At 37.4% G+C, this 27282-nt stretch overlaps 1 protein-coding gene across 1 annotated transcript; it reads right to left on the bottom strand.

Annotated features, from left to right (window-relative positions):
• Positions 1 to 873: 873 nt before the first annotated feature.
• On the bottom strand, positions 874 to 26391 carry LOC137277900 (lysine-specific histone demethylase 2-like). Its single transcript, XM_067809894.1, has 20 exons — positions 26320 to 26391; positions 22449 to 22570; positions 21476 to 21628; positions 20990 to 21079; positions 19212 to 19437; positions 18745 to 18786; positions 17257 to 17419; positions 16552 to 16742; positions 16089 to 16262; positions 15417 to 15488; positions 14761 to 14895; positions 13047 to 13218; positions 12813 to 12871; positions 11638 to 11838; positions 11233 to 11307; positions 9793 to 9909; positions 8769 to 8897; positions 8376 to 8507; positions 6880 to 7032; positions 874 to 5653 (listed from the first exon to the last, which is right to left on the bottom strand). The coding sequence occupies exons 2-20, from the start codon at positions 22517 to 22519 to the stop codon at positions 5561 to 5563; spliced, it is 2448 nt and encodes an 815-aa protein (XP_067665995.1). The 5' UTR covers positions 22520 to 22570; positions 26320 to 26391; the 3' UTR covers positions 874 to 5560.
• Positions 26392 to 27282: the final 891 nt, after the last annotated feature.

The following is a 27282-nucleotide window of genomic DNA, read 5'->3' on the forward strand; positions in this document are numbered from 1 at the left end:
CTTTTAGGATCTCTAAGCAGCAGTAGATGCCTTATTCAGTAATTGGTATGACACCTCCCACCCTCCAAAAATTCTTGTTGATGTGGAACTAGCTACAGGAGGTATCAGGTTACTAAAGACTAATTGGGTTCAGTCCACTGTTGAAACAGTGTCCACATGTTCATAAACAAACTGCTTGGGAATTGATCACATTGTCTAATGTGTGGTGACAAGCACTGGTGTTCAACTAGGTCAAGATATGCAGTATGGGTGATAAGGCTGGGTGTATCATATTGCCTGATTTTCATGATATCTCTACATTTGGCCCAAGATCTTAGAACTAACAAGGATATTTCTTGGTGGTCATGTTCTCTAATGTGCTTGGTGGTATGGTATGACTCGACTCATGCTCTGGTTGATGGTTGGGCTCACTGACATGATTGAGGCATATGTTTGTATTCCTGTTGCTGAGATAGATGCTCATGTCAGTCTCTGGAGTTTGAGTGTCAGTGTGTCACCTTATACATCAAATGTTATGAAGTGCAGTATTCAACAGGCATGATCTGCTCTATACACATGAAACCTGGAGATTGGTTCAATTAGCCATTTTTGGAAATGATAAAAAACACAACCTGCAGACAGCTTGCTAATGTTACGTTGAGAAAAAAACGTCCAATTCAGATTTCTTTTTAGGAGTGCAGCTTTATGGGGAAGGGACACACTTTGTTTTCAGTGGTCATTTAATAAACTTAATTGCAAAAGGGGTTTGACAACTAAATGATGATTTAATTCTGCCAGATGTAAACATAGTTTGTTGATAGGTCACACAAAGGTGACTAAGGGACAAATTTTCTGGAAAAAAAATGAATGACCAGAGGAAACAAACACAATGCTTCAGTTATTTATTCACAGTGGATTTAAAAGGAAATCTACTGATGTTTGCATATGGAAAATATGGTAAATGAATTTACAATGCAGTAATATATGATAACAAAATATTGCAGCTTTGTTCTTTGAAAAACTTGGGCCAGAAAAGATTTAGTTCCAATATATGTTAATTGTATTGTTATTTTATCCTAATCAGTTCGGATAATTTCATATTATACACTTAAGAAATGTCTGATCAGCTAGGTTTCAGTATGACAATGAGTTAGGATGTTACGAATTTATGACTTTATGTACATAAATGACAATAAAAAAAGCGCATTACAACCGCCAAGTTCTAATAAATCTTGAAATGGTACATCATTGTAAAGGTGATGTGGGATATTTTGTTACCACAAATACAAGTTCAACAACCTTGTACACATCATTTCATCAAAAAATCTCCAATAGATGATAGCTGAACCAAAGCTGAAATCTGACATCTATTGTTTTTAGCACAGAACACATCAGGACATGGTTACAGGAATACAAGGTGAAGCACAAGAAAAATGCATTTAGCCAGTCTTTCAATTTAGTGGAATGAGTTTGGTTTAACACTGCTTTAAACAATATTCCAGAAATACAATAGCTGTGGACACCAGAATTGGGCTTCACACATTACCCATGTGGAGAACAGAACTCGGGGTCTTCAGTGCTTTAACCAATGAGATACCTCACCACGCCAGTATATCATTTCAAATAGTTTCAAATGTACTGTAACTTGGCTTGTAAGCAGCGGACTTAAATCAAGACGTGTGAGGGAGTTAAATTTATCCCAGTCAAAGCATGATGAGGCATTCAAGTGATGGGAACTCGAGAAGAGATGCATGTGTCAGCCATGAACAACACTGGCATGACAATTTAGAGGAATTAACACTTAAATGATGCCTGTTTTATCCTAGCTCTTCTAGCCTCTCTGAATGGAAAGTGGTTTGCAGTATACCATGAAATTGGCAGTCCTATTGATACAGTGCCCTCACTACATAGCCTATGTGTTGCTCTGCAAATGTATAACACATGGATTCATAAATTGACATCATTATGGTCTGACAGGAAGTCTTAGTGAACAGTTGAGACAGACGTTCAAACAAGCCAAACAAGACAAAAACGATTCAGCATGGCAAATGACTTTTAGGAATGTCTAGGGAAAAACACATCCTTTGGTGAAAGCTAGACATATTTTTGCATGTTCCACAAATTAATTTCTGACACTGTGCATCCAAGGCATGAAGACAGATGCCTTGGCAAGTCTGAAGACAAATATAATTATTTGATGGACATTTCAGGAACAGGTATAAGACAATAACAGGAAGAACCAATCTTTACAATAATTTTTTTCACATTTCAAAACACAAACCTCTGGCATTGTTTTAAATAACAACCCAATCTTCATTCTCATCATGATCATATAAACAATAATTCTATTATAAATGGTAATGTAATGGACAGCACATTATTGCTTATCATATTGCTTTTGCAATTCTTTCAGTTAAAATACTCTCACCATTATAATTTTGTGCAAATGTTGGTTACAATCCACAATGTAGACTAAATGTCACCCACATGGTGTCACCTGGACAAAACAGTAAACTGAATAGGTTCAGTTGCAATATACAATCTGGCCCCTGAAGCCTAAAATGAATTGGATATACAGGTATTATGAGTACCAAAAAAAGTACTTTCCACTGAAATCATTTCAACTTTGGAGGATAATGACATAAACTTCCTTGTAGATGAGTTTCAGAAAGAATAACACTTTAAAATGAAAAAGTTCAAAGCTCCAGTCCTTGATCAGATATGATGGCAACAATCTTGTTCAGTTTCCTTGACGATACAAGAAAATCACGAGATTTTGTTCTAACAATGTGAGATACTCAAGAAACATCAGCTACTGTTCTACTGCCTCTAATCAAATGATAACAGCATCTAGTGCCATTTAATCTCAATGACTGACACTAATAGATTCTAACTATGCATACTAGAGGTAAAATGGAGTATGACTCTTTATCAATAGGGATAATAAAAGAAGGCCTATGTACACTAGTGATGTTCACACAGCAAAACATGTTCAAATAGTGGCAAATTCTAAATATTCAAACTAAGTCCAACTTAGTTCAGCTACAACAATTAGTCTTAGCCATATAAAACTATGCTTTAATGATAGTTTAAGGTGGACTTTGGGAGTAAGCCACTTGAACTAATTGAGGCTACTCCGCATGTTATTTGTTTAAATTAACACACATTATGTTATAAGACATAATGTTACGGATGTCAACTTCTTTGTGATTATTATAATAAAGAGGAAGTTGATATCCATAACATTTTGCCTTATATTAGAATACCAACTTTTAAATGCCTCTCAAGAACCTCATAACACACATCAATTTCATATTGTATTTTGTACATATGAAGAGGGTTTCAAATAGCACTCAATGACTAGTTATTAGTCACTGACAAACAAAATATACACCACACACTAACTGATATGATTATGATGCTATTGTAAGGTCTAATGAAATATGTCAAAGCTGAAGCTAGTAGCAGCAGTTTAAAGGAAAATGAATATAACACTGGTCCTTTGACCTAACGACGACAGAAAGAACCTAAGGGCCTCCTGGTAGTCAAAGTCAAAAGGCCTACAAGGTGAATCAATGCCTACATCACACAATGACAGTCCTCATATATAGTGAGATGTATTTTAGATGGGCCATTTGTTCACCATTAGCTGGGTCTGTTTTGTGGATCAAACATTTTTTTCAAAAATCATTATTCTTATGACCAGCACAAATGAATAATTACAATGGCTCATTGCTGTATAATGCTGCGCTAAGCAACATTCCAGCTACATTGCGGTAATTTTAATGAAATGCATTACTTGGCAAGACCAAATTTCTAACATGATGGCAGAGTCAACTGGATTTGATTCCCAATTCCACATTGCCAAGTTTCTGCACTCGTCACACTGTTTCTCAATTCTGAAAGGTATGGACAACTTTTCAGAACCAGCAGCCAAAATCCTTCCTAACAGTGCCCATTAAAGGCACCCTCATATAAGGGGGAGTTGGTCTACCACTTTTCGCATATATAAAGGTTATTCTGCTTGACATGATGTCCAAAGTAATAACATTTGGACATTCACTTCAATATAACCCACGAAAATGGTGCTGAGCGCCTCGATGCAAATCTTTAAGGCAAATCTGTGATTCAAAGCTGTGATTATTGGTTTCTAGTAAAACTAAGAGACACAAACTCTACATGTTAAATTGCAGCACTTTCACCTTAAGTGCCATGCTCACCATACTTGCGGGTGAATATATATCGCTGGAACCAATATTCCAGCCATATCATGGAAGAAGCAGATTTTAACACTACATTCAACAGTTTGAGATTAAAACTGATAAAGCAAGCAAGAAGAGCCACAGACAAAAGATATCCTACATATTGCACTGAAATGTTTTAAAGATCAGCCATGCTGAAATTATCCTGAGGGGGATCATACAAAGAAAAATGTATGGTAATTAAATTCACTAGACAAGAAATATGACACATGGATAAAACACTGGATTAACCATAGAATGACAATAAATAGGACCGGGCCCTGGAAACTTCATCAACTGGAAACATTGACTCACTTGGCTGACAATCAACATTATCTTCCATCCAGTTTCACAGAAACTGTAGAACTGCAGCACAATTGTTATCAAACAGCTTTGTGACAGTAGGCGTAGTATTATCCCTTGCTGACAGAAGGCCTCATTGTCAGTACAAAGGTGACAGCAAGAACTGCCATACCTTATCTTAGACTTACCTGTTGTATCAATACAATTACTTTGTAGATCAGGCCCTGGACCTACACCGTTTTCAGCTGTTCTTTATTCCTGTTCTTTTCATAATGAAATGCTCAAAACCTATTGCCTTTTCGTAGGAATCTCTTCACACTCTGCAACAAATCATTCCTTTTCGATTTGTCTGCACAGCTTCACAAGATATTTCAGTACATGAATTTGTACACAGTACAAAAATAGCCATACTCCCAGTATAAATCCAGGTTGTGGACATCTTCTAACAATCTTCCAGTCCATGTCGCAAACAATGGAATTGTGTTGTCCAACAATCTGATTTCCATGAACCATTGTATCAATCTACATTAGACCCATTTACAACTAAGGAAGAGTGACCCATTCATGGCCTGGTTAGCTGACTATAATCAGTGATTCAGAGTCAACTGTTTTCCCAAAACATGGTCTTTTCAGTCTTAAGCTGAGTCCATCAGCCACCTCAGCAGCTCACAACATTTCACATTAGCACTTCATTCAGATCTACCACTTCACATCAACTCTGTATTACAAAAATAAAATGACCGGTATATGGATACATGTATATGGATACATGTATACAATGTCCATCTTACAGGCAATACCCTAGCATGTTGTGACCAGCAAACAAATATCCACACTAGATATGTACCAAATGCTACACTGATGTTCCTACTAAGCTAAATATACATGATCCTCAACAACACATCTGACTGGTCATCAGATGACCATCAAGTTCTGATCTGTGATTGGTTAATGGAGATCATGACATACACTTGAAAATCGGATTGATGATAAAGTCACATGACCAACATATTCATCGTAAGTGGTCACTATTGATGTCATGAGATCATCTGCATGAGAACTTTTTCTGCTTCCCTGATTCCACTCAAATAGGCTCCTGTCACAGTTTGTGGGAACTGGCGGTTGGTTGCCTGGAAAATAAAAGTTCAGTTCTCTTAGATTTTGACATAATCATATCTATGAAAGGAAAAAGAAAAAAAATTCAATACATAATGATCAACAGCATGAAGTTCCATATAAAAAGATTCAATACACTTTAATGATAGCCCAAACAATGATTTTTTGGGGTGATGCTTAGTGCTATAATTGTTCATGGCATGTTCAACAAGAAGACAAAGTCATCAATATCCCCTACAATGGCAAAATACTCTTCATGGGTATGTCAACTAGTTACAGCTATGTAAAATATTTTGGCATCTATATAAGAGAGGGTGAGTTTTGTTTTTTGCCACATTCAGCAATATTCCAGCTATATGACAGCGGCCTGTGAATAATAGAATCTTGACCAGATAATGCAGTGATCAAAAGCATGAGCATCAACCTAAGCAACTGGGATGTGGACAATGACATGTGTCAACCTAGTCAGTGACTACATTGCAAGTGGAAGAAAACGATTTCTGTTCCGGAAAAAAGAGCACTACGACCAATTTTAGTTGAAGTCCAACTTGTTGCCATGAAAACGCCAAAACTATTGTATTCAGAATTCCAAAAGTTCCAAAAGGCACCAGTGCACCACCAGACCAATCTATGTGCCAAGTTTGGTGAATAGATATTGAACGATATACAATTCTGCTCTGGAAAAGAGCAGTACCACTCAATTCAGTCAAAGTCAAAATTGTTGCCATGAAAACACAAAATACATTTCATAGAGAAAAATTCAGAACTACCAGTACACCACCAGATCTATCTATGTGCCGAGACTGGTGAAGAAATAGTCAATGGTTTTGAAGTTCTGCTCTCGAAAGAACAAGTGCATTTTAAAAACCCCAGCAAATGCTTTTTATGTCATGTGTTCACAATCAGACTGCACTTCACAGTGAAAAAGAGCACAATCATTCAAAACTCCCAGAAAGACAATACAGTCAAGGGGCAGTGAGGTTAATGGTTAAAGTGTTAGCTCGCCACGCTGAAGATCTGAGTTCGATTTGCCAATGTACGAAGCCTGTTTCTGGTGTCCCCTGCCATGATATTAATGGAATGTGGCTAAAAGCGGAGTAAAAGTAAACTCACTCAGTGTAGTGAAAGAACACAGGCTTATTTCATGAACCCACCTCTATTTTCCACTATATCATTTCTATAAAAATATGTCCGAAGTCGTTGCTTCATTAACCTTTTAACTAAGTACAAAAATGCATACCTCCCCACAGAAGAATATCTTCTTCTCCACATCCTCTGCAAGAGCATCATAGACAGCGCCATCTCTTCCAACAGGCAGATAACTATACACCATGCCTGTGTTGGACGGGTCCCTCCAGTGAGTCACAAACCACTGGGTCGGTTCTGGGACATTCTGCAATGGTTTTCCATAAGGTCAGCCTTGATAACTTACTGGAGCATTAGAATGCAAGCATGTGGCACTTAGCCAACACAAAACAGAGGATTGGCAGCATGGCAACTTTATCTTCACTCCTTACAAGAAGATTACTACACAGCAATGTCATTTGCATTTATCAATCATTCAGTCACATTTCTCGGTCCTACAACTAAATAACTCTACACCTCTTCAAAAACTAACAACTTAATCACATAGTTCTGTTCATATTTGTAAAACTAAAACACACTGTTTCTCACTACTTAACAATCCTTTCATATCATCTTACATGTTTCATATGCCCCCAATTTAAGCACACTATTTCTCAACCCATAAAATGCTTATAATCACATTCCACCTCTTCAAATTTCTACTCTCTCCTAGAATGGAAGCACACCGTTTCTAACATGTCCCCATACTAAATTCCCTGTACTAAATTTGAACACAATCCTCAGATCATGACATCCCTGCATTCACAAACACCCAAAGCACATCACTTCTCAGGTCTTCACATCCCTGCATTCACCCCCACCTTCAGCACAACACGTCTCAAGTCTTTACTTCCCAGCATTCACCCACACCATAAGCACACCCCTTCTCAGGTCTTTTCATCCTGGTATTCACCCATACCCTAAACACATCACTTTTCGGGTCTTTACACCATGGCACTCACCCACACATTAAGCACATCTCTTCTCAGGTCTTTACATCCCTGCATGTAACCATTGTGACCAACTATTGCAATACTTTTTTCTCCTCGAATTGTCACATTTGAAGTCACTTCCGAAATGAATGTATATCAATATGAACTGGTTCATAGGTAACAGGGGTAGGTGTATAACTCTTAATCAAAGTGAATGAATCTAATACGTCCTGCATTTTGCACTGAATATCTACTAATGGAAGTCAATTACAAAGCTATCAATAGTTGCACAAATGGTAAACGGACAGATAGTTTTTCACAGATAGCATTTCCCATCACTAAGTTTATCTGCATTCAACCACAAATTGAGCACATCATTTCTCACTTCATTACATATATGCACTGATCCACAACTCAAGCACATCATTTCTCACCTCCTTACATACCTGCACTCAACCACAACTTAAGCACATCATTTCTCACCTCCTTACATACCTGCACTCAACCACAACTTAAGCACATCATTTCTCACCTCATTACATACCTGCACTCAACCACAACTTAAGCACATCATTTCTCACCTCATTATATACCTGCACTCAACCACAACTTAAGCACATCATTTCTCACCTCATTACATACCTGCACTCATCCACAACTTAAGCACATCATTTCTCACCTCTTCAGGAAAGAGTTTCCTCAGCACTGCTACACACATTTGGACAATTTCGGTATCCGTTTTCCCCTCTATCAATGTGAGAGCATCCCCTGTGATGTGTGTTACCAGGATATTAGTTGTACAATCTGGGGTCTGCAACCAGGGGGAATCACAAGATCATATGTCAGTTTATATCACTCATTATCAGACAGCATTATCACATGTTTCTTATGTCATTCACATTGTTCACAAGCATTTTTTGTACTTATTTTTGTAATTCAAAGTTCTTCAAGGTCTAAAATTAAAACCATTTGAAACCCTTGTGCATACTATGTGATAAACATGGTTGTGCCAGCTGACAATGTGATGCAATCAGTTTATCTCCTTCACAGGTCTGTATTATTCAGGCTTCACCTTTGAGGTAGACAGGTCGTAGAAGGTGCTGAACAGTCCTCGCTTTGACTCATGGGGAGGAACATGGCCAAAGAAATCTTCACCTTTGGTTTTCTTGATCCAAAATTTCTTGTCGAATTTCAATGCAACCTAGTAATCAGTTAAAGAATATCCATGTATATTATTTTTCACCATTGAAATTCAGGGGATATACTGGTGGAAGTCTTACCTGCAGTGCTGAATGGTTTAAAATTAACAAACAGATCTTTGTCGGTATGCCAGTACATCAAGAACACATCACGATACATAATTGTTACAATTTCATATTGCTGTATACCGGTAATACTGTGCAGCCCCATATTTTATCAATACCAAACTTAATCTTGTCTTGTTAACTCTGAGGCGGTGGATTAGCCTTGAGGATAAAGTATTCGCTCGTCACACCAAAGAGACAGATTTGATTCCTCACCATGGGTACAATGTGCCAAGTCAATTTCTGGTGTGCCCTGCTGTGATATTGCTGGAACATTGCTAAACCTGGCATATGACCATACTGACTAACTCCTGTTATGTCAAAAGGACTAGTTATTTACCAATTTTAAAAGATTCTAGCACAATTACTTCTACAGTACACATACAGATAAACTGTTTTGATAGGGTATATTCCAAATCAATCTTTTATGATAGAAACATTACTAAACTTTTACTAGAGAATATTGTTTAATGCACATCAGTATACACCACCAGGGCCCTCTTATAACAAGACAAACCTTCAGATAATTTCATAACAAGTGCCAGGGCCAGGGCCCTCTTATAACAAGACAAACCTTCAGATAATTTCATAATAAGTGCCAGTAATGAAAGTCCAACAATACACAGTCAAAATTCTTCAGTAGCCTAACAAGACACCATGTTACCTAGGCAACACCATAAAAAGTTTTGTATGCAGGGGTTCATATTTACATAGAAAGCTGTTCACTACTCACATGTCATATCTGAGTTCCTGCCCTAAAGAATATTAAAGTTGTTTTCATTATGACTGTACCTTCTCCACAAGTCCAGCTCCCAGGGCAATGACGGCCTTCAGCTTACGTTCAGGCAGGTGTGGCTGGAACTGTATCTTATGATTCTTCAGAGTAGCCAGGGGAACTGACAATATCACCTGCAGACAAATACATTTGGGGAACTTCAAGAACATCCACAACATCTCTGTGTCAAACAGCCAACCCTGGCCCCATAAATTGTTAAAGTTACATAAAGCCACAAAGTTACATAAAACATAACTTTTACAAACATTCCTTCAACAAAAGTCATCAGCAGATGACATATCCCCCCAGATCCAACATATTTGAAAGGACAAATCATCTGACAGTTACTAATTGTGTTTTTAGACCATGTCTGAATTGTTTCCATGGAATTCATGAAAAATGTAAATGCCATATATCTCTAATCAGAAAAAGTCACCATTTCAAAATCTGTCTCATATATCTGCCAAGATCTTTTGAAAGATATGAAATGGTTTTTGAGTTGTGCTCCGGAAACAAAGTCTGCAACGTGTTCATGGAACCAAGAAAATAATAAATCACAAAAACCTGTAAATACCAAAAGGCATCACTTTGGAGTCTGCCACACATATCTACCAAGTTTTACTGACAAATAATAATAAGTTTTTGAGATCTGCTTCGGAAACGAAACACACCTCTCACTTTTGAGATTAAGTCTGAAACGTTTCCATGGAAACCGAGAAAATGATATATCACAAAAACCTGTAAGTACCAAAAGGCACCACTTTAGGTTCTGACTGATGTATGTAACAAGTTTTGCAGAAAAATATTCAACGGTTTTTGAGTTCTGCTCCGGAAACAAAGCCCACCCCACCATTAGACTACCACCAAAATGTTCCATGGAAAAACAAACAAAAAAGAAAATGCCAAAACTCTGTAAATAGCAAAAGGCACAACTATAGGTTGAGATTTTTTTATGTATTAAGTTTGGTCTAAAAATATTGAACGGTTAATGGAGTCATGCTCCGCAAACAAAATGATTACGGAGGGATGGACAGACGGGGTGATGACTATATCCCCCCGTATTACATGCCGGGGGTGTAAAAATGCTTCCAGAACATTGAAATGTTCCCTGTACAACATATACAAAGAAGATGAGGAAACTGAAATTTCAAGAAAACATCCCCCCTGAATCACAACCCTCTCCTTCATCTCATTTCAACTTTTAACTTTTACAAGTTCCCATGTGCAGATTAAAGCTAGAATGAAAGCCTGTCATTGATATTTTGGCCTTTGCACCTCATAGATATGCTTGGGGCACAACTAAACTCTCTACATGAAATCCCCATCACCAAACACACTGTTTGACATACAAGACTAACATAAACATTTATGACCTGAGACAAAAGGACTTATAGTGTGAAGTGAAGACCTTGTTACAGATCTGATACTCCAGTTAGTATGAAATATGATGTACTCACTGCTTTAGACTGGAAGACCTGACCTGAGGTAGTGGTCACAACAACTGGATCGGAACTGAAGTCAATCTTAGATACCTGAAATAGTCATCATAGATTTCAAACACTCTAGTAAGGTGAGTTTAGTTTTACACTTAGAAATATTCCAGCTATATAGCAGTGGTCTGTAAATAACTGAGCCTGGACCAGACCATTCTGTGATCTACAGCACGAGCATCTATCAAAGCAATTGACATGTGTCAACCAAATGACCTCTTACAACAAGCTTGGGTTGCAGTAGACCAAATCTGCACAGATTATCACAGTTTCAGTGTATCTATGACTTGTTAAAATATCAACAATGGCAACTTACATTTATCGATATATGAACAGTTAATCAACATTAGACAACATCTTGTTTGTACTCACATGATGGTTTAACCGGACATCAAGCCCTTCTGCCATCTTATTCAGCACTTGAGAGTAACCTCCCTTGACAAAGACATGAGATCCAGCAAACTGGGGCAGAGCCTCATTCTGATCCCAGGAGAGAGCTGATACATTCTTAAGAGAACCACCACAGGCATACTCCAGGTTACTGATATGGAACTGAAGAACCTGCTCTTCTTGCTGAGGAGAGAAGTTAATGAACATTCATTTGTTACATATGAAGGCAACAAGGACAATAAACAATGCTTTGTGGTCGAAAGGGATTCATATACCTGCCCAGATTGTTCACTGAATATATATAATTAACATGACTATTCATGTGATTTTCATGAAGTCACAGGTAATTAAAATGTGTTTTGAGAATACAATCAATACCATAAAGACAAGCTGAGCATTAAAGCATTGTAAGTTTGTGTGATCAGTGAAACAGAGATCTACTTCACAAAAGTATAACCATAAATCCATGAATGCAAATATATTTTGTTCTAATTAGGACCTCTGCACTGACATTTGCTGCAGACACTAGGATAAAACCTTCCTGATAAATTCCCATCTGAATGTACCTGCATCTAGTGTTTATACTGTGTGTCAACTAGTGTTGGGAACTGGTTTATTATTTACATAATTGATGGTTGGCTCATGACATCCCATCAATCATTGAAAATAACTGGTTAGTGTCATATATCAAAATTGTCCGCACAAAAAAAACAAAGAAAAAACATAGAGTTTTTTTTTATTTTCTGCAAATTTGCACAAAATGCATTTGCAACTTTCAGATCTTTAAAGGATGAATAGTACGTTGGGAACATGACTTTCCTGGAGTCTTTAAGATATATTAACTCATGGCTTGGAACAAGCTTGTAGTGCTTATGAAATATAACAGACAAAGCCAACCTTGTGAAAAATATTGTTATTGTAAACAAGCATTCCAAAATGGTTTGTGTTCAATTATGAGGAAGCATGATTGACTGTTTATTCATTTTGTCATTGCAACCAATCTTTGATTATTTCAATTAATCTCTGTGTCCACTAGTGTCATCTGCCACTGTTACATTTAAATAGACATTAAATCATTTAAACCTTTCAGTAATCTAAGAATATCTTGAAACCTTCATTTTAAAGAACTTGAAAATATGTCACCAGTTGATACTCACCTTTGTGAACATAATCTGGGACTCATCCACAAATTGTTGATGCATCTCATAGAATTTTTCTGAAAGCATGAAATTGTGTGTGATGACCTGGTATCATGTAGCAGCACTAGAAGACATGGTATCAATATCTTTACTTCCAACTCAGTGCATGGTATCTGAAATATTAGAACATTATATCTTCTACATTTGTGGTGAATGTTTATTTGACGATGTAATCTTTGTCCACAAACTCACCAAACAGGCTGACATCAGCTGTGATGTCTTTGTTCTTTCTCCACTCAGCAATGATATCCAGCATTGCATTGAAGTGGAAATCAATTCTGCGATCAACATCCTCTGTAACAACATGCCCCTCCTCTGTGATGAGTGGACAGTGTTCCCTTACTGGTGTCAGCTCAAGTCCAGCCTGTGAGCAAAAGAGTACACATTAGCAAGAGAGTATACATGTCAGCAAGAGAGAGCACACATCAACAAGAGAGCACACATCAGCAAGAGAGAGCACATGAACAAGAGAGAGAGCACATCAGCAAGAGAGGATGCACACCAGCAAGAGAGAGGAAACGGCTGCAAGAGGGAGCACATTTCAGCAAAAGGGAGCACACATCAACAAGAGAGTACACATCCCAAGAGAGAGCACACATCAACAAGAGAGGGTACTAAGCAAGAGAGAGCACATGAACAAGAGAGAGAGCACATCAGCAAGAGAGGATACACACCAGCAATAGAGAATGAAACAACTGTAAGAGGGAGCACACATCAACAAGAGAGTACACATCAACAAGAGAGAGCACACAAGAGAGGGTAAAATCAGCAAGAGAGAGAGCACATCAGCAAGAGAGGATACACCTCAGCAAGAGACAGAGAACACATCAGCAAGAAGCACACATCATGAAGAATGGGTACACATCAGCAAGAGAGAGCACACATCAGCAAGAGAGGGTACACTTAAGCAAGAGAGGGTACACAAGAAGGTACACATCACCAAGAGAGAGCACACATCAACAAGGGAGGGTACACATCAAAGAGAGACAGTACACATCAGCAAGAGACAGCACACATCAGGAAGAGTGGGTACACTTCAGCAAGAGAGCACACATCAGGAAGAGACAGCACACATCAGCAAGAGAGGGTACACATCAGCAACAGGCATTACACATCAGCAACAGGCATTACACATCAGCAACAGGCATTGCACATCAGCAACAGAGAGTACTCAAACAAAAGTCAATACACATCAACAGGGAGTACATGTGAGCAACTGACAGTACTCATCAGCAATAGACAGTAAACATCAGTAACAGAGTACATATCAGCAACAGACAGTACACATCAGCCTGAGAGAGTAAGTATCACCAACAGGCAGTACATGTCGACAAAAGAGTACACATCAGCAACAGACAGTACGTGTGGGCAGCAGAGTACACATCAGCAACAGACAGTACACACGATAAACAGGCAGTAAACGTTATCAGTAATAGAGTCTACATCAGAAACAGAGTATGTCACTTTGTCAGCAAAAGAGTACATGTCATCAACAGAGAGTAAATGTCAACAACAGAGTATACATCAGCAACAGACAGTACACATCAGAAACAGAAAGTTAATGTCAGCAACAGACAGTACAAGTCAGCCACATAGAGTACAAGTCAACATGGCATGGATATCTTAAGAGCTATTGATGGCAAAATGTTTGTTGGAGAGCAGTCATGCCTCTATGCCATATATCAGTCAAAGTTGCTGTAATGGAAGCTTTTATCACCTGAACAGAGGATGCTTGCACTCAGCCATATTAAAACTTTCTGGTGGTTTGAAATATATGCAGTTGTTTTCTGGGGAACAGAGTACATGGTGCCATCAAATACATGCCTCAGGTGTCTCAAGTACAACAGTTCCCAATTCTCAACAGAATTCTGGTTGAACTTTTCGCTTGATGGGCAGTTTCACTTACCTGACTGCACATTATCGCAACAGGGTTGTTATAGCATCCTGCCAAGAGTTGTGCCCCTTGACCAACCACTGCTCCAAAACTCATGTCATCATGGACCCGCCCGCCAAGCCGGTTCTGTGATTCCAACACCACCGCCTACAAGAACAGTATAACAGGTGTTTCTCTAAATGATGAAAATATTTCTTATTTAAAGGTATGCAGCAAGTACTCTACCTGATTGGTGGTTAGGACATTAGCTGCATGGAGAAAGATTCATTCCGCTGTGACGTATTAGGTCATGTTATGCTTTGGGTCTTCAGGCTTTTGGGTAACATTTGATTGTTTCCTGTGATGAAGTGAACAGTCAAACATCATGAAACTTCAAGTGACATCAGGGTTTTGAATTGCAACATGGGTGTCCCGGGCATCCCCATTTACTAGTACTAGGGGTCCTGTGAAGTGATTGTATAGAACTGTACATTCTAATAATTTCTTTTGACCATGTAATGAATTAATGATCACATGGACTGGTGAATGAAATTCTACATGTACCTGCTCTGAAAGAAATAATCAAACAAAGCAAAATCATGGATGTGTTGTGATTGCATTGAATAATACATTCTCTAAAATGCTGGACATTTGTGTGTTGCATAAAGCTCTGTATTTTTCCTACTGACCTTACAACCATAGTTCTTGAGAGCTCTTGCTGCTGACAGTCCACTCATCCCACCTCCAATGATCAACACCTCCTGGTGATGGAATCAATACAACATCAGAAAATCAGCAAAAACAAACTCTTAATTCAGTTTGCATGGTTAGAAACATTTTTTGGACTGCACTATCAAAAGCTTCATTCATAAACTGTTCCAAAGTATCCTCAGACTAAAGGCTACCTGTCATGACTTGGCTCAATAGAAATCTCAAATCTCAAATTCGTCCGGAAAGCCCTTGGATCTAATAAGATTGGTTGGTTGGTTTCTTGTTTTTTATGCCATACTCAGCAGTATTGTAACTACATGGCTGCCGTCTGGAAATAACTGAGTCTGAACCAGACAATCCAGTGATCAACAGCATGACCATTGATCTATGCAACTGGGTTACAATGCCATGTGTTACTGAAGACAAAGTTGAAATTTCTTGAGTCTCTAATGAAAGACATCTACCTTTGGTTTTAAACTCTAGACAAGAGCAGACAAGACATCTGAGACATTTGCAAAGTGCATTTTTACAATAAAAACACACTTGTCATAAATCTCCTACCAAATGCTTTTCCAACTTTTTATCACTTTACCTAAGAAGTTTCAGTAAAAATCGCGAACATATCGTGTACAAGTTTCGCATCAACTAACCTTCTGCAGCTTGGTTTGTGGTTTTAGTTCTGTTGGAGGTGACAGAAGACCAGTGTTAATGTAACCTTTCCGAGTTAGAAACCAGATGATACGATCAAGATCCTCTACACAACGGATACGCGTGATGCCACGACAGATAAGGTCCGGAACAATTTTATCCAGTGTCAACCATTCCTGTAAATCAAGATTCATAGCAAACCAATCAAACATCTGTTATTACAACATCACAGTAATTGCTGACATAAGATCCAATTACAATGTTAAACTGTACTTCCAGCAGTGTGATGAATGCAAACTTATTTTTGAAATAAAAAGTAAAGCTTGCCTTTAAGTTTTCTGAGGGCAAACATCCGTAAAACAAGAAATAGAATTGGTCTGTCCTAAATTTGGAAAACACTTAGCAGATGAGGTACTGACATAGTATGATGGGATGCTTGTTATCAAAAGTATCTTGGGGGTTTACCTTGGTGTTGCGTGCCCACTGTGCCATGACAAAGTTTCTGAGAGCCAGGTAGAGGATGGAGTGTTCATTTGCCATTACCGGAAATTCATCAATCTCATCATTCTCCATAATACTGGCATGGAAACTCAGAGCATGCTGAGGTTCCTCTGGGTGGGAGAATGGTCTGGCATACTCCGAACATTCAGAAAAATCTGGACACACAAAAAAATACCACCCATGGGATATCACATAGTGAATTGCTCTGTGTTATTTCTGTGAGAACACATCAGTGTCTTTTCTGCCAGCTGTTACTTGTTATATACACAACATCTCCAGTGGACATGATTATTCATGATATAACAAACTGTAGTAGAACAGATTAGAACTTGGATATGATACTTTGGTTTAATATTCTTATAAACAGTACTTCAGTTGTCTTGAATTTCAAGTTGGAGAGTGAGGGAGTTTTATGCTGCTTTCAGCAACATTCCAGCAACATCACAGCACTGGACATCAGAAATTAGCTTCACATATTGTACCCATGTGGGGAATCAAACCCAGGTCTTCAGCAAGACAAGCAAATGCTTTAACCGTTAAGCTACAACACAGCCTATGAGTCTAAACAGAAGTCTGGATTGTATAACTGTAAAGAACTTGACAATGACAACTAAATTTACACTGGGGGTCACCTACAGGAGTAACAATGAGGGCACAACAACTGCTTACCAACTGATTTGGACTTGAGCTGTTTGATGACAGGATCTGTACAGCTGAGCCCAATACTGTCGGGGAATGTGTCTGCCAGGAGACCCACCCCTGGGAAGCTGTGCAGGTACACCTGGTAGGTCAGCTGGCAGTACCATGACTGGTTCCGCAGCAACTGCACCCGCTACAACAAACAGGGACCCATAATACTGTAATCCAGAAAATAACATATACTGAGGGAAATATATAAAGGAACACCACTATACGGCAGTGTTCCTTGATTTATTCTCAGGTTTCCTTTCATAGAGCTACTCTAAGCTGGTGATGAAAACTAGAAAATATTTAAAGGAACGTTTGATTTTCCTGAGTTCCTTTATTTGTTTCTCTGAGTATATTACATCATCCTAAAAGGTATTGTGTATTCATATCACAACTACAAAAACTGTGAATAAATGCATCTGTCTGAATGATTCAACACTAATTTTTCTGCACCGTCAAGATTCTTTCACTTAGTGGTCAATCAATATCCTTTGACTAGAAACCCTATTTAAGTGCTGACCTGGTAAATTGGAGTCTACTTGCAAAAGAACAATCGCATGATGTGACTAGCATTGAGTGGTATCAGCACGCCAGACAAGGGTCATACTGGTATGTGTACAGACAAAATAGTATGCACTATATGGTAGGAGCAAACCACAGCAGTGGTGTATGGTCTTAGGATCATTTACACATATATTTATTTGAAAAAGTATTGTTTTATTGTTTGTTACACAAGAGTAGCAACGTTGTGATGCATATATGACATGAAACACAAGATTACTGATATACCATTATATTCCATTCAGTGCTCAAAATGTACTTTTAAGGTTTTCCAGTACTCCTGTATTGAAAAAATATGGAGTATGGACTCCTGATGTTAGAAAATGATCTGGAATATTTGTGAGATGACAACATAACAATAGACCTGCAATGTGATTAATGTTGATTTTGTGGGCCAGAAAGCAACACAGTGTTTGTGAGCTGCAGACATGTTTTGACCATCTTTCTGAAGAAGATCTAGAAACCGTTTGACATGTGTGATGACAAATACGACATGAGGGAATTTTCAGCACAACAGTTGACTACTGTTAATGAAATTACATCATGACAAGTTCAGAACAAATGATGCGAATTCTTCATCCAGTAAATAAATGCAAACCTAAAAGAGCGTATGTCACATTTAGAGACTTCCAAACATGACCCGGGACAGATACAGCTCTTTCTCTTGATAACAGAGGGTGCACACTTAATGTTCCCCCGTTTTCAATGGCCATTTGATAAACTTTCAAAACAAAAGTGGAAGTGCGCACTCCTGCACCCCCCCATCCCCTCTCTGGATCCGCCTATGAATCATCACCAAGTATCACATCTGCATACACCACACAAAAGGGAGTGTTACCACTCAATTACACACCAACCCAGCTCCTTCATAGCACCTCAAGAAAACACAAAGACAAAATGTGGTCTTACCTCATCTTCTGGTACTGAACAAGCCTGGTACTGCTTTTCTTTCTGGAAAACACAAAGTTAAGGTAGATGTAGTATATTTATCAGGAAATTACACAGTACTACAGTACTAAGTTTTACAGCTCACCCACCAATATTCCAGCCATATGGCGGCAGTCTGTAAACAATCTGGACCAAACAATCCAGCATAAGCACTGACCTATGCAATTCTGGTATGATGACACAACCAACCACCTGAACCTCTTACACCAAGCATGGGTTACTGAAGATGGCACTCACTCACTCACTCACTCACTCACTCACTCACTCACTCACTCACTCACTCACTCACTCACTCACTCACTCACTCACTCACTCACTCACTCACTCACTCACTCACTCACTCACTCACTCACTCACTCACAATTCAGTCCATGCTTAGGTGTCATGAAGACAATTTCAACATTAATGAAATGCCTCTCCACACTCACCTTCACACCTAGAGGTGACATGCCACACACATAGTTGCGCACCAAATCTGCTGTTATATGGGCGTCACGTGTCATTTGGCGCCAACGTCGACAAGGAGGCTTATTACACTGTAACCAATATGGCAGCATCTTGTCACTCATGAATGCCTTGGTTGAGGGCTCTGATCTGCCATAGGTTGACCAGTCCATTTTCCACTCAGAAAATGCATTGTACCCATCTTTGTGGCTGCAACAGAGATAAAACCATTACTGATATTAATGGTTACAAAAAATATCTCAGCATAGGTATTTCTAAATAGAAAATGTCACTGATATCAATATTAAGAAAGATGGCCATCATGGAGAATCAATTTTTTTGACAATGATGTGAATTAAATCCTCCTTAGTATAATCAAAGGATAATGTGCGTCTCACGTCAAAACAGTTACCTGTTCCACAAAGGTCAAATTGACAAGGGGTTTAACGTTGTACTTTAGAATAATTCACTCATATGACAACATGCATACATGTGTATGTATGGCTGTTTGTACTAGCCCAGACTTTAGCTGCAGTTGAGCATGAATACCTCATTCAGACATTATACTGACTCCAATCCGACCAGTCCTTGTTGTACCCATTAATTCAATGTCGACCGCCAGGCAAGGACCAACCAATAAAATATATTTTTATTTTTTGATAACTTTATTTCCTGTTGTGGGTACCATACATTTTATACTTATATTCTGATATGTACATCTGTATACTTACACATACATGCATATATACATACACATGTATGCATACACATACATACATACATATATAATACACACGTACACATACAATAACACATACATGCATATATACATACACATGTATGCATACATATACATATATACATACACACATATACATGCGAATATACATACATACATACATACACACTTATACATACACATACATGCATATATACATACACATGTATACATACATACATATACACATACATACATATATACATACACTCTTATACATACATATACACATACATGCATAAATACATACACACATATACATACATATCCACATACATGCATATATACATACACACTTATACATACATATACACATACATGCATAAATACATACACACTTATACATACATATACACATACATACATATATACATACACACATATACATACATATACACATACATGCATAAATACATACACACTTATACATACATATACACATACATACATATATACATACACTCTTATACATACATATACACATACATGCATAAATACATACACACATATACATACATATCCACATACATGCATATATACATACACACTTATACATACATATACACATACATGCATAAATACATACACACTTATACATACATATACACATACATACATATATACATACACTCTTATACATACATATACACATACATGCATAAATACATACACACATATACATACATATCCACATACATGCATAAATACATACACACTTATACATACATATACACATACATACATACATATATACATACACACTTATACATACATATACACATACATACATATATACATACACTCTTATACATACATATACACATACATGCATATATGCACACACATGTATACATGCATATACACATACATACACACACCAGAATGAGGGGACAGCAGTGATCATAAGCATGATTAGAGCATCTACAGTTGCAGTAAAGAAGACAGAACTGGAGAAAAATATTCACACATAAAATTCACACATACCCTCTGTAGAAATGTTCAAAGCACTCATTACAGAAGTGTTCCCCTGACGACATGTGGTACCACCGGGATGTGTAGCCACTTCCGCAACACCTGCAGACACAAATAGACACCAGTAGTAGTAAACACAGACAGAGTGGACACACACATACTGAAGTGGAAATAACCCACTGCACAACGTTCCAGTCCTGTGTTTTTAATTCTGTCAGGCAAGCAAATTTGTACAACAGAAATTTTGAATTTATGTAACCCCTAAACACATATTCCTTGTTTTGATAGTTTATAAATGATCTGAAGGATCTGAAGTCATTACTTCTAATGATGCTGCATACTACAAGGGGTTCAAATTTACACACCAATTTCAGATGTCAAGTACTTAATGATGAGCTTGTTAACATGTAAGATGAGAATGGGTACAAGTCAACAAAGAGGATCATAACAGGGGTCTTGGGGGTCACAGGTTTAGACAATAATATTACAATTACTTACTTTTCTGTAGATTTGGCAAAACATATTGGAGTTATTGCTGCACATCCTTTTGTTGGGCATCTCTTTATTGGCTTAAAATTCACAGACGCCTTCTCCAGAGGTTCACAATCATCCGAATCATATTTTGCACTGCGTTTAATACAGCGGCCTGATCTAAAAATGGTCAAGCATTTCAAATTATGAAAACATAAAAACAAAAAAACACTACCTCAAAAGCATGCAAGGTCTCAGATATTATGAAAATGGCTGATCTTTCAAACCACAAAATATAGTCGTTATTATACCCATATCTGATTTGTGCACCTAACCTAAACACAGGATTTAGATCTCACATTGCCTTCAGTGTGATGATCAAACACTTTAACCCTTGGCTACCCCACTGCCCCCGAAGCTGTAGTAAAATGAATGTTGTAATTCAGTACTGGCAGCACAGTACTACATTACAAGCTGCAATGACGGCAATTTCTTGCAGTGGTTGACATGGTATTCATCCAATAATATGTTCAATATTTGTAATAAACATTTGTCAGCTCTTCATGAACAGGTTTAAAGATTGACGATTTGATTTCTCAAAGACCTTCCTTGTGTAGCTGGAATATCGCAGATTGTGCTTACAAACAAGAAACCAAACAGAAATATGTAATCTAAAGGTTTACTAAAGATTGTAAGTACTACCATGACTTGGAGAAAGTTACAGTTTGAGTAGGGTGAGTGAGTTTAGTTTGACGCTACACTCTACAATATTCCAGCTATATGACGTTGGTCTGTAAATAATCGAGTCTGGACCAGACAATCATGTGATCAACATCATCAACATTGACCTGCGCAATTTTGGAACCGATGCCATGTGTCAACTAAGTCAGCGAGCGTGACCACCCGATCTCGTTAGTTGCCTCTTACGACAAGAATAGTCGCTATTTACATTCATATTTCTGATGTTATGAATTTGTACAACTGTTGTGCGTATATTTACCGTTTTACTGCAACATCAGCATCATGACCATTATTTTTACTTCCTTCACCAGGCATTTTGCCTGATTCCATGACTTGTATGAGTTCACAGATAACAGTTGATACAGCACTCTCTAGGGTTTACTGCAAAATACACAAGTGGGACACATACAAATATCCTTCATAAATGTATAATAATGGTTTGTTGATAATATTAATACTGATGACAAATTATCACCAGAGTTGTCTTCAGAATGAATATTAATGGAAATCAGCTACAAGTGTAATTTGACACTGCAACATCAGCCCAGTCCAGTGTGTGGAACAGCTACTGGCCCATGGCTAGTAAAATTCCAGTTGGGCCAGTCACTGTAAGTAAATTTTCATGGGTCATTTTGTTAAGCTTAACTATCTATGCCTATACTATTCACCCAGAATGTGAAGTAAAACTTAAGGGTACTTTGTGTCGGGAGGTCTTTGTGTCGATTTAACCTGCATGGGTAAACTGCCAGATAAAGTGCTACTATTCTCTCGATAGTAACTTTGTATCATGTGATATACTGTATTTACAGCCACAGGCATTAGTGTGCTATATAACAACTGGCCTGCTAGCCTGTGGCTAGTAAACTTCATAGTCACTGGCCCCTAATTTCATGGCGTCATTTGCTAAACAGATCACGCTCTCCAACTTGTTAAGTAATAACACACTTTTTAATCAAATGATTATGGCCTGATAAAAACGCTCATCCTATCAGAAGCTTCATGATTAAACTTGTATCTACATTCAAATTTCTGACTTATGAATTATTTTATGCACTGGTAACATAGCTAGCATGACTGACTAGAAGAATGAGGAAATTATTTCACACCCTGGCACTGTCAGAAACATTTACATGATCCTGCAGACTTGATACCTTGAAATGTCATCTGATAATATATTTGGTTTCAAGCATTGGTATAGGTTTCAAATTAGAATTTGAAACCTTTAAACTGAAAACATCAAATGTGAATTTATCACTGGTATTGTTTGAACAGCACATCCTTAGTATAATGTCATAACACACCACAGACATTGAAGAATGACTGAGTGAGTTTTAAGGTATAAGCCTTTTTTAGCAATAGTCCAGCAATATCACAATGGGGACACCAGAAATGGGCTTCACACATTGTACCCAAATGGGGAAATGAACCTCGAATCTTTGCCATGGCGAGCGATGACTTTAACGACTAGGCTATCCCACCACTCTTAAACAAGGAAGACCATTGCACAATATATTTGTTACGAGTGAAAGGGCATACCACAGTATTTTGCCTTCGGTTTAGCATATCATAATTCAAACAAAAAATTTGGTATTTTTGGTTTTCACACTGTCATCTTATTTACCTTTATAAACCTCTTCTAAAATATCTAGAAATTGAATCATTTTGTCAAAATCTATGCATTATAATAAAATATAAATAAAAAAAGTGAAATGTTCTCAGGCATCTGCGTGTTACTTTTATTTGTGTGCGTAACAATTTTCATAGCCATTTGAAAAAATAATTTTGACTTGGCCATGTCCCGATCATCCATTTGTCCACGATAAGAATGAGTATTTGAAAGAACGAGGGTGACTGAACCTACAACTCATTAACATGATTAATATGTGCTAAACTTCCCAAGATGTATTTCTGAAAGAAAAAATTAAAAATGTGTTTCTCCCTCGTCACTTTTTTCTATGAAAATGTTTTTAAAATGTCCTACTGCCCTTGTCACTTTTGAAAAAAATGTGCCCGAGAAACATTTAAGTTTTCTTAGACAGCCTAACATGTATGTGAAATGATCCCTGGTGTATTTACAAGTGTCAACCTGACAGGGGTTACTCAAACATGTGACTACCAGACAACCGATTTCTGTGTGGCACACAAAAACAATTGCAAGTTGTATTGATGAATATTAAGAAACAAACTGAAATAGTTATCCAAAGAGTGGCAGATAAGATTTAGCTTATGTGAGTACTGTACCCGCTTCTTTCAGATATGTGGGTATTTTACTCAGCTTAGTATATGTCATTGAGTAAGTTTACTCAGTAGGTATGTCATGCCTTGTAAAAACAAATCAGGACCAATTTATAAGGGAAATGAGTTAATAAAAAATCGACCATCTGACACTGCAACACTCATCCTATACTAACAGTACGTGACAGAAACCAATGTCTCTTTCATTATGTAAGCAATTTTTTATAAGCATATTCCATATACATAAGTTTTAATATTTTTTCGTATCCAACATTTTACATGCGTAACTGGTACGTGACAAATATTTTTCAATGTGTAATTGGAAATTTTCTATGCATATTGTGGATGCACATCTTATCTGGACTTCTGGAACTTGTACAAGTTATTGAATGACAAGAATGATAACATAAAAATTAAAATCAAATGGATAAATCTGGACAAAAATTATAAAATTTCTAATAATATTGAATAATAACACTGAAGTGAACGTTTCCAATGTTCATATTTTCAGAACATTTATGTACATGGGTTGGTGGTCCAACCAAACACTTATCAATATCAGCTTGTCATGGATGTGGTATGGGTACAGTGAATAATATTGTGTGTCTCTCAGGATGCAATGATTTTTTTTCTGCATCCATTCTCTAAATTTGTATGTCACGTAAAACCCAGCCATTATTCCAATTATGGTAAATTATCTCACTGTTGAAAATATCCATACTATCTACACATTTACATGATTAAAAACTACACCAAAGAAGATAAATGACACATTTTATATTGCACATATTGCAACTATCTGAACACATTTCTTCACCACTCCATAATAACATGTCTAATAACCATTGATAATCTTGTACTCTCATTGCAAACACATACGACAACAATATGTTCTATTATGCATGAAATCAAAATAAGCTATTCACACTAAAATTATGTAGCACATGAGAGAGAGCCTGTGATAGCAAATGTATATACCTGACAGAGATGAATATTTTCCCCAAAATATAACAAAATATTACATTCGGGCAAAATATGCATTTACATGTAGCATGAATAAGCATGTAGCTTGATAAGGACAGCTATGCATTTAAGTGAAATGAACCCCAGGCTAAAACAAACATATTTGTCAATGAAATTGTTTTCTATCCACCAGTCACAATTTAGGGGGTATCTTTATGACTAGGTTTTAGTGTAATTTTAATCATAACCATGAAATAGACATTTGTTTGCAGATGTTAATAAACCTAAGGGTTTAAATTTCTACCGAAAACTAAGATACAGAAAGATGGGATATTACCCGATTGCAAATGAGTGATTATTGAAGGTTATGAATGATTTTGTATCCAGTGTATGTGCTTACATGACATAAGTCACGTAGAAAATGGTGCTACAATTTCATGGAAATATAACCTAATGGAAGAGCATGTGAAAGCATTGTCATATTCAAAATGTAACTTCAGTTCTTTATGGTTGCACTGCATATGTGTGCAAATATCTAAGTGAGTACTTCCAAGTAACTGTTTAGTTTTTAATGTTCTAAACTAGCGTATTTCGGCCGTGAAGGTTGAAACCATACAGGTGAATGTAGATCAAAAGTCAGTAAACAGATCAATCGTGGCTCATTCAGATCAGTAAATCTCTGCTTTTCAACGAAAATCGTAAAAATTAGTTCGATCTTTAAGGCCCAAATAAGAAAACACGTGTATTCATGACATGCATCTTGACAGACATTTGGTGATTGTTTTGACAATAAATCTGGCGTTGAAAATCGCATAAAAAGCCAGATTCATTTGAATATCCAATGTCATGCAAACATCTGACCCCGAAGTAAGATAAACAACATATAAAATTGCCAGTTTAGCCAGTGTAATTAATTTTCAGCAAATATTTACCATAATATTAGCAGAAAATGTGTGTCAACCTCGCACATTTTCAAGCTGCAAACAATGTCCCGGAAGTGCTTGACTTTTCGATCTTCATATTCTAAGGGGCATAACTCGGCAGAACTCTTCGCCTCCCGTTAAACAAAATACTCCACAGATGGTGCGTGTTTTTTGTTTGTTTTTTTGTTTTTTGTTTGGCTGGTTGTTTTGGGGGGTGGGGGTGGGGTGTTACATGTCATTACAAGTTATATTGCTGTTAACACTTTTAATATTTTTTCAGTTTTCTCGGATGTCGGAAGGTGGTCAGGGAAATTGTTGGTATACTTTACTCTATAGTGGAATTTAGAAGCTAGAATGGCGAAGAGGAACAGTTTTTATGGGTTTTATTTACCCTCATTAAGTTTTTAAATGTTTACAATATAAAATGTAGATAGTCCCATTTGATTGCGAATGATTGTCTCTATAATAAACAATAGCTGGTAGTGCTGTTTCTTCCCACCGACACCCCTCTGTCATCTGCATATTTAGCGATAGAGTATGTCTTCCAACCGGTCGAAAAGGCGGAAGGATTAACTACGCCGCGAGGTTTCACACCTGTGGTCCATGCATTATCTCCCTTGTTGAACCATGGTCCACATTGTGTTCTTAAATGTTTATCCAGACATTCCAGCAGCGCCCCAGGCTATTCTCTTCTTAGGCTATTCATTCCATATTAGTCTCTGGAAGAAATGAATGTCATTATTCTAGATTGTCTCCGTTCATTCATTAATTCATTCATTCATTCATTCATTCATTCATTCATTCATTCATTCATTCATTCATTCATTCATTCCGCCACGATATGGCTGCAATATTGCCGATGTGACGTTAAATAGTAACTCACTCAGTCATTCATCTAAATGCCCGTATTTTTAAGGAAGAATGTAGGAGACATTGGGGATCCCTTCATAGAAGAAAGAACACAAACACAAA

The sequence above is a fragment of the Haliotis asinina genome, chromosome 3 (assembly GCF_037392515.1).
Source record: "Haliotis asinina isolate JCU_RB_2024 chromosome 3, JCU_Hal_asi_v2, whole genome shotgun sequence".
NCBI classification, from domain to species: Eukaryota; Metazoa; Mollusca; class Gastropoda; order Lepetellida; family Haliotidae; genus Haliotis; species Haliotis asinina.

Excerpts from the sequence above, each read along its gene's own strand:
- LOC137277900 (XM_067809894.1), bottom strand. The coding sequence starts at position 22,519 with ATGGAATCAGGCAAAATGCCTGGTGAAGGAAGTAAAAATAATGGTCAT. Across the intron at positions 21,080-21,475 it reads TTTGCCAAATCTACAGAAAA|GTGTTGCGGAAGTGGCTACA; the intron begins GTAAGTAATTGT and ends TTGTGTCTGCAG. Across the intron at positions 19,438-20,989 it reads TTTGAACATTTCTACAGAGG|CCACAAAGATGGGTACAATG; the intron begins GTATGTGTGAAT and ends TCTCTGTTGCAG.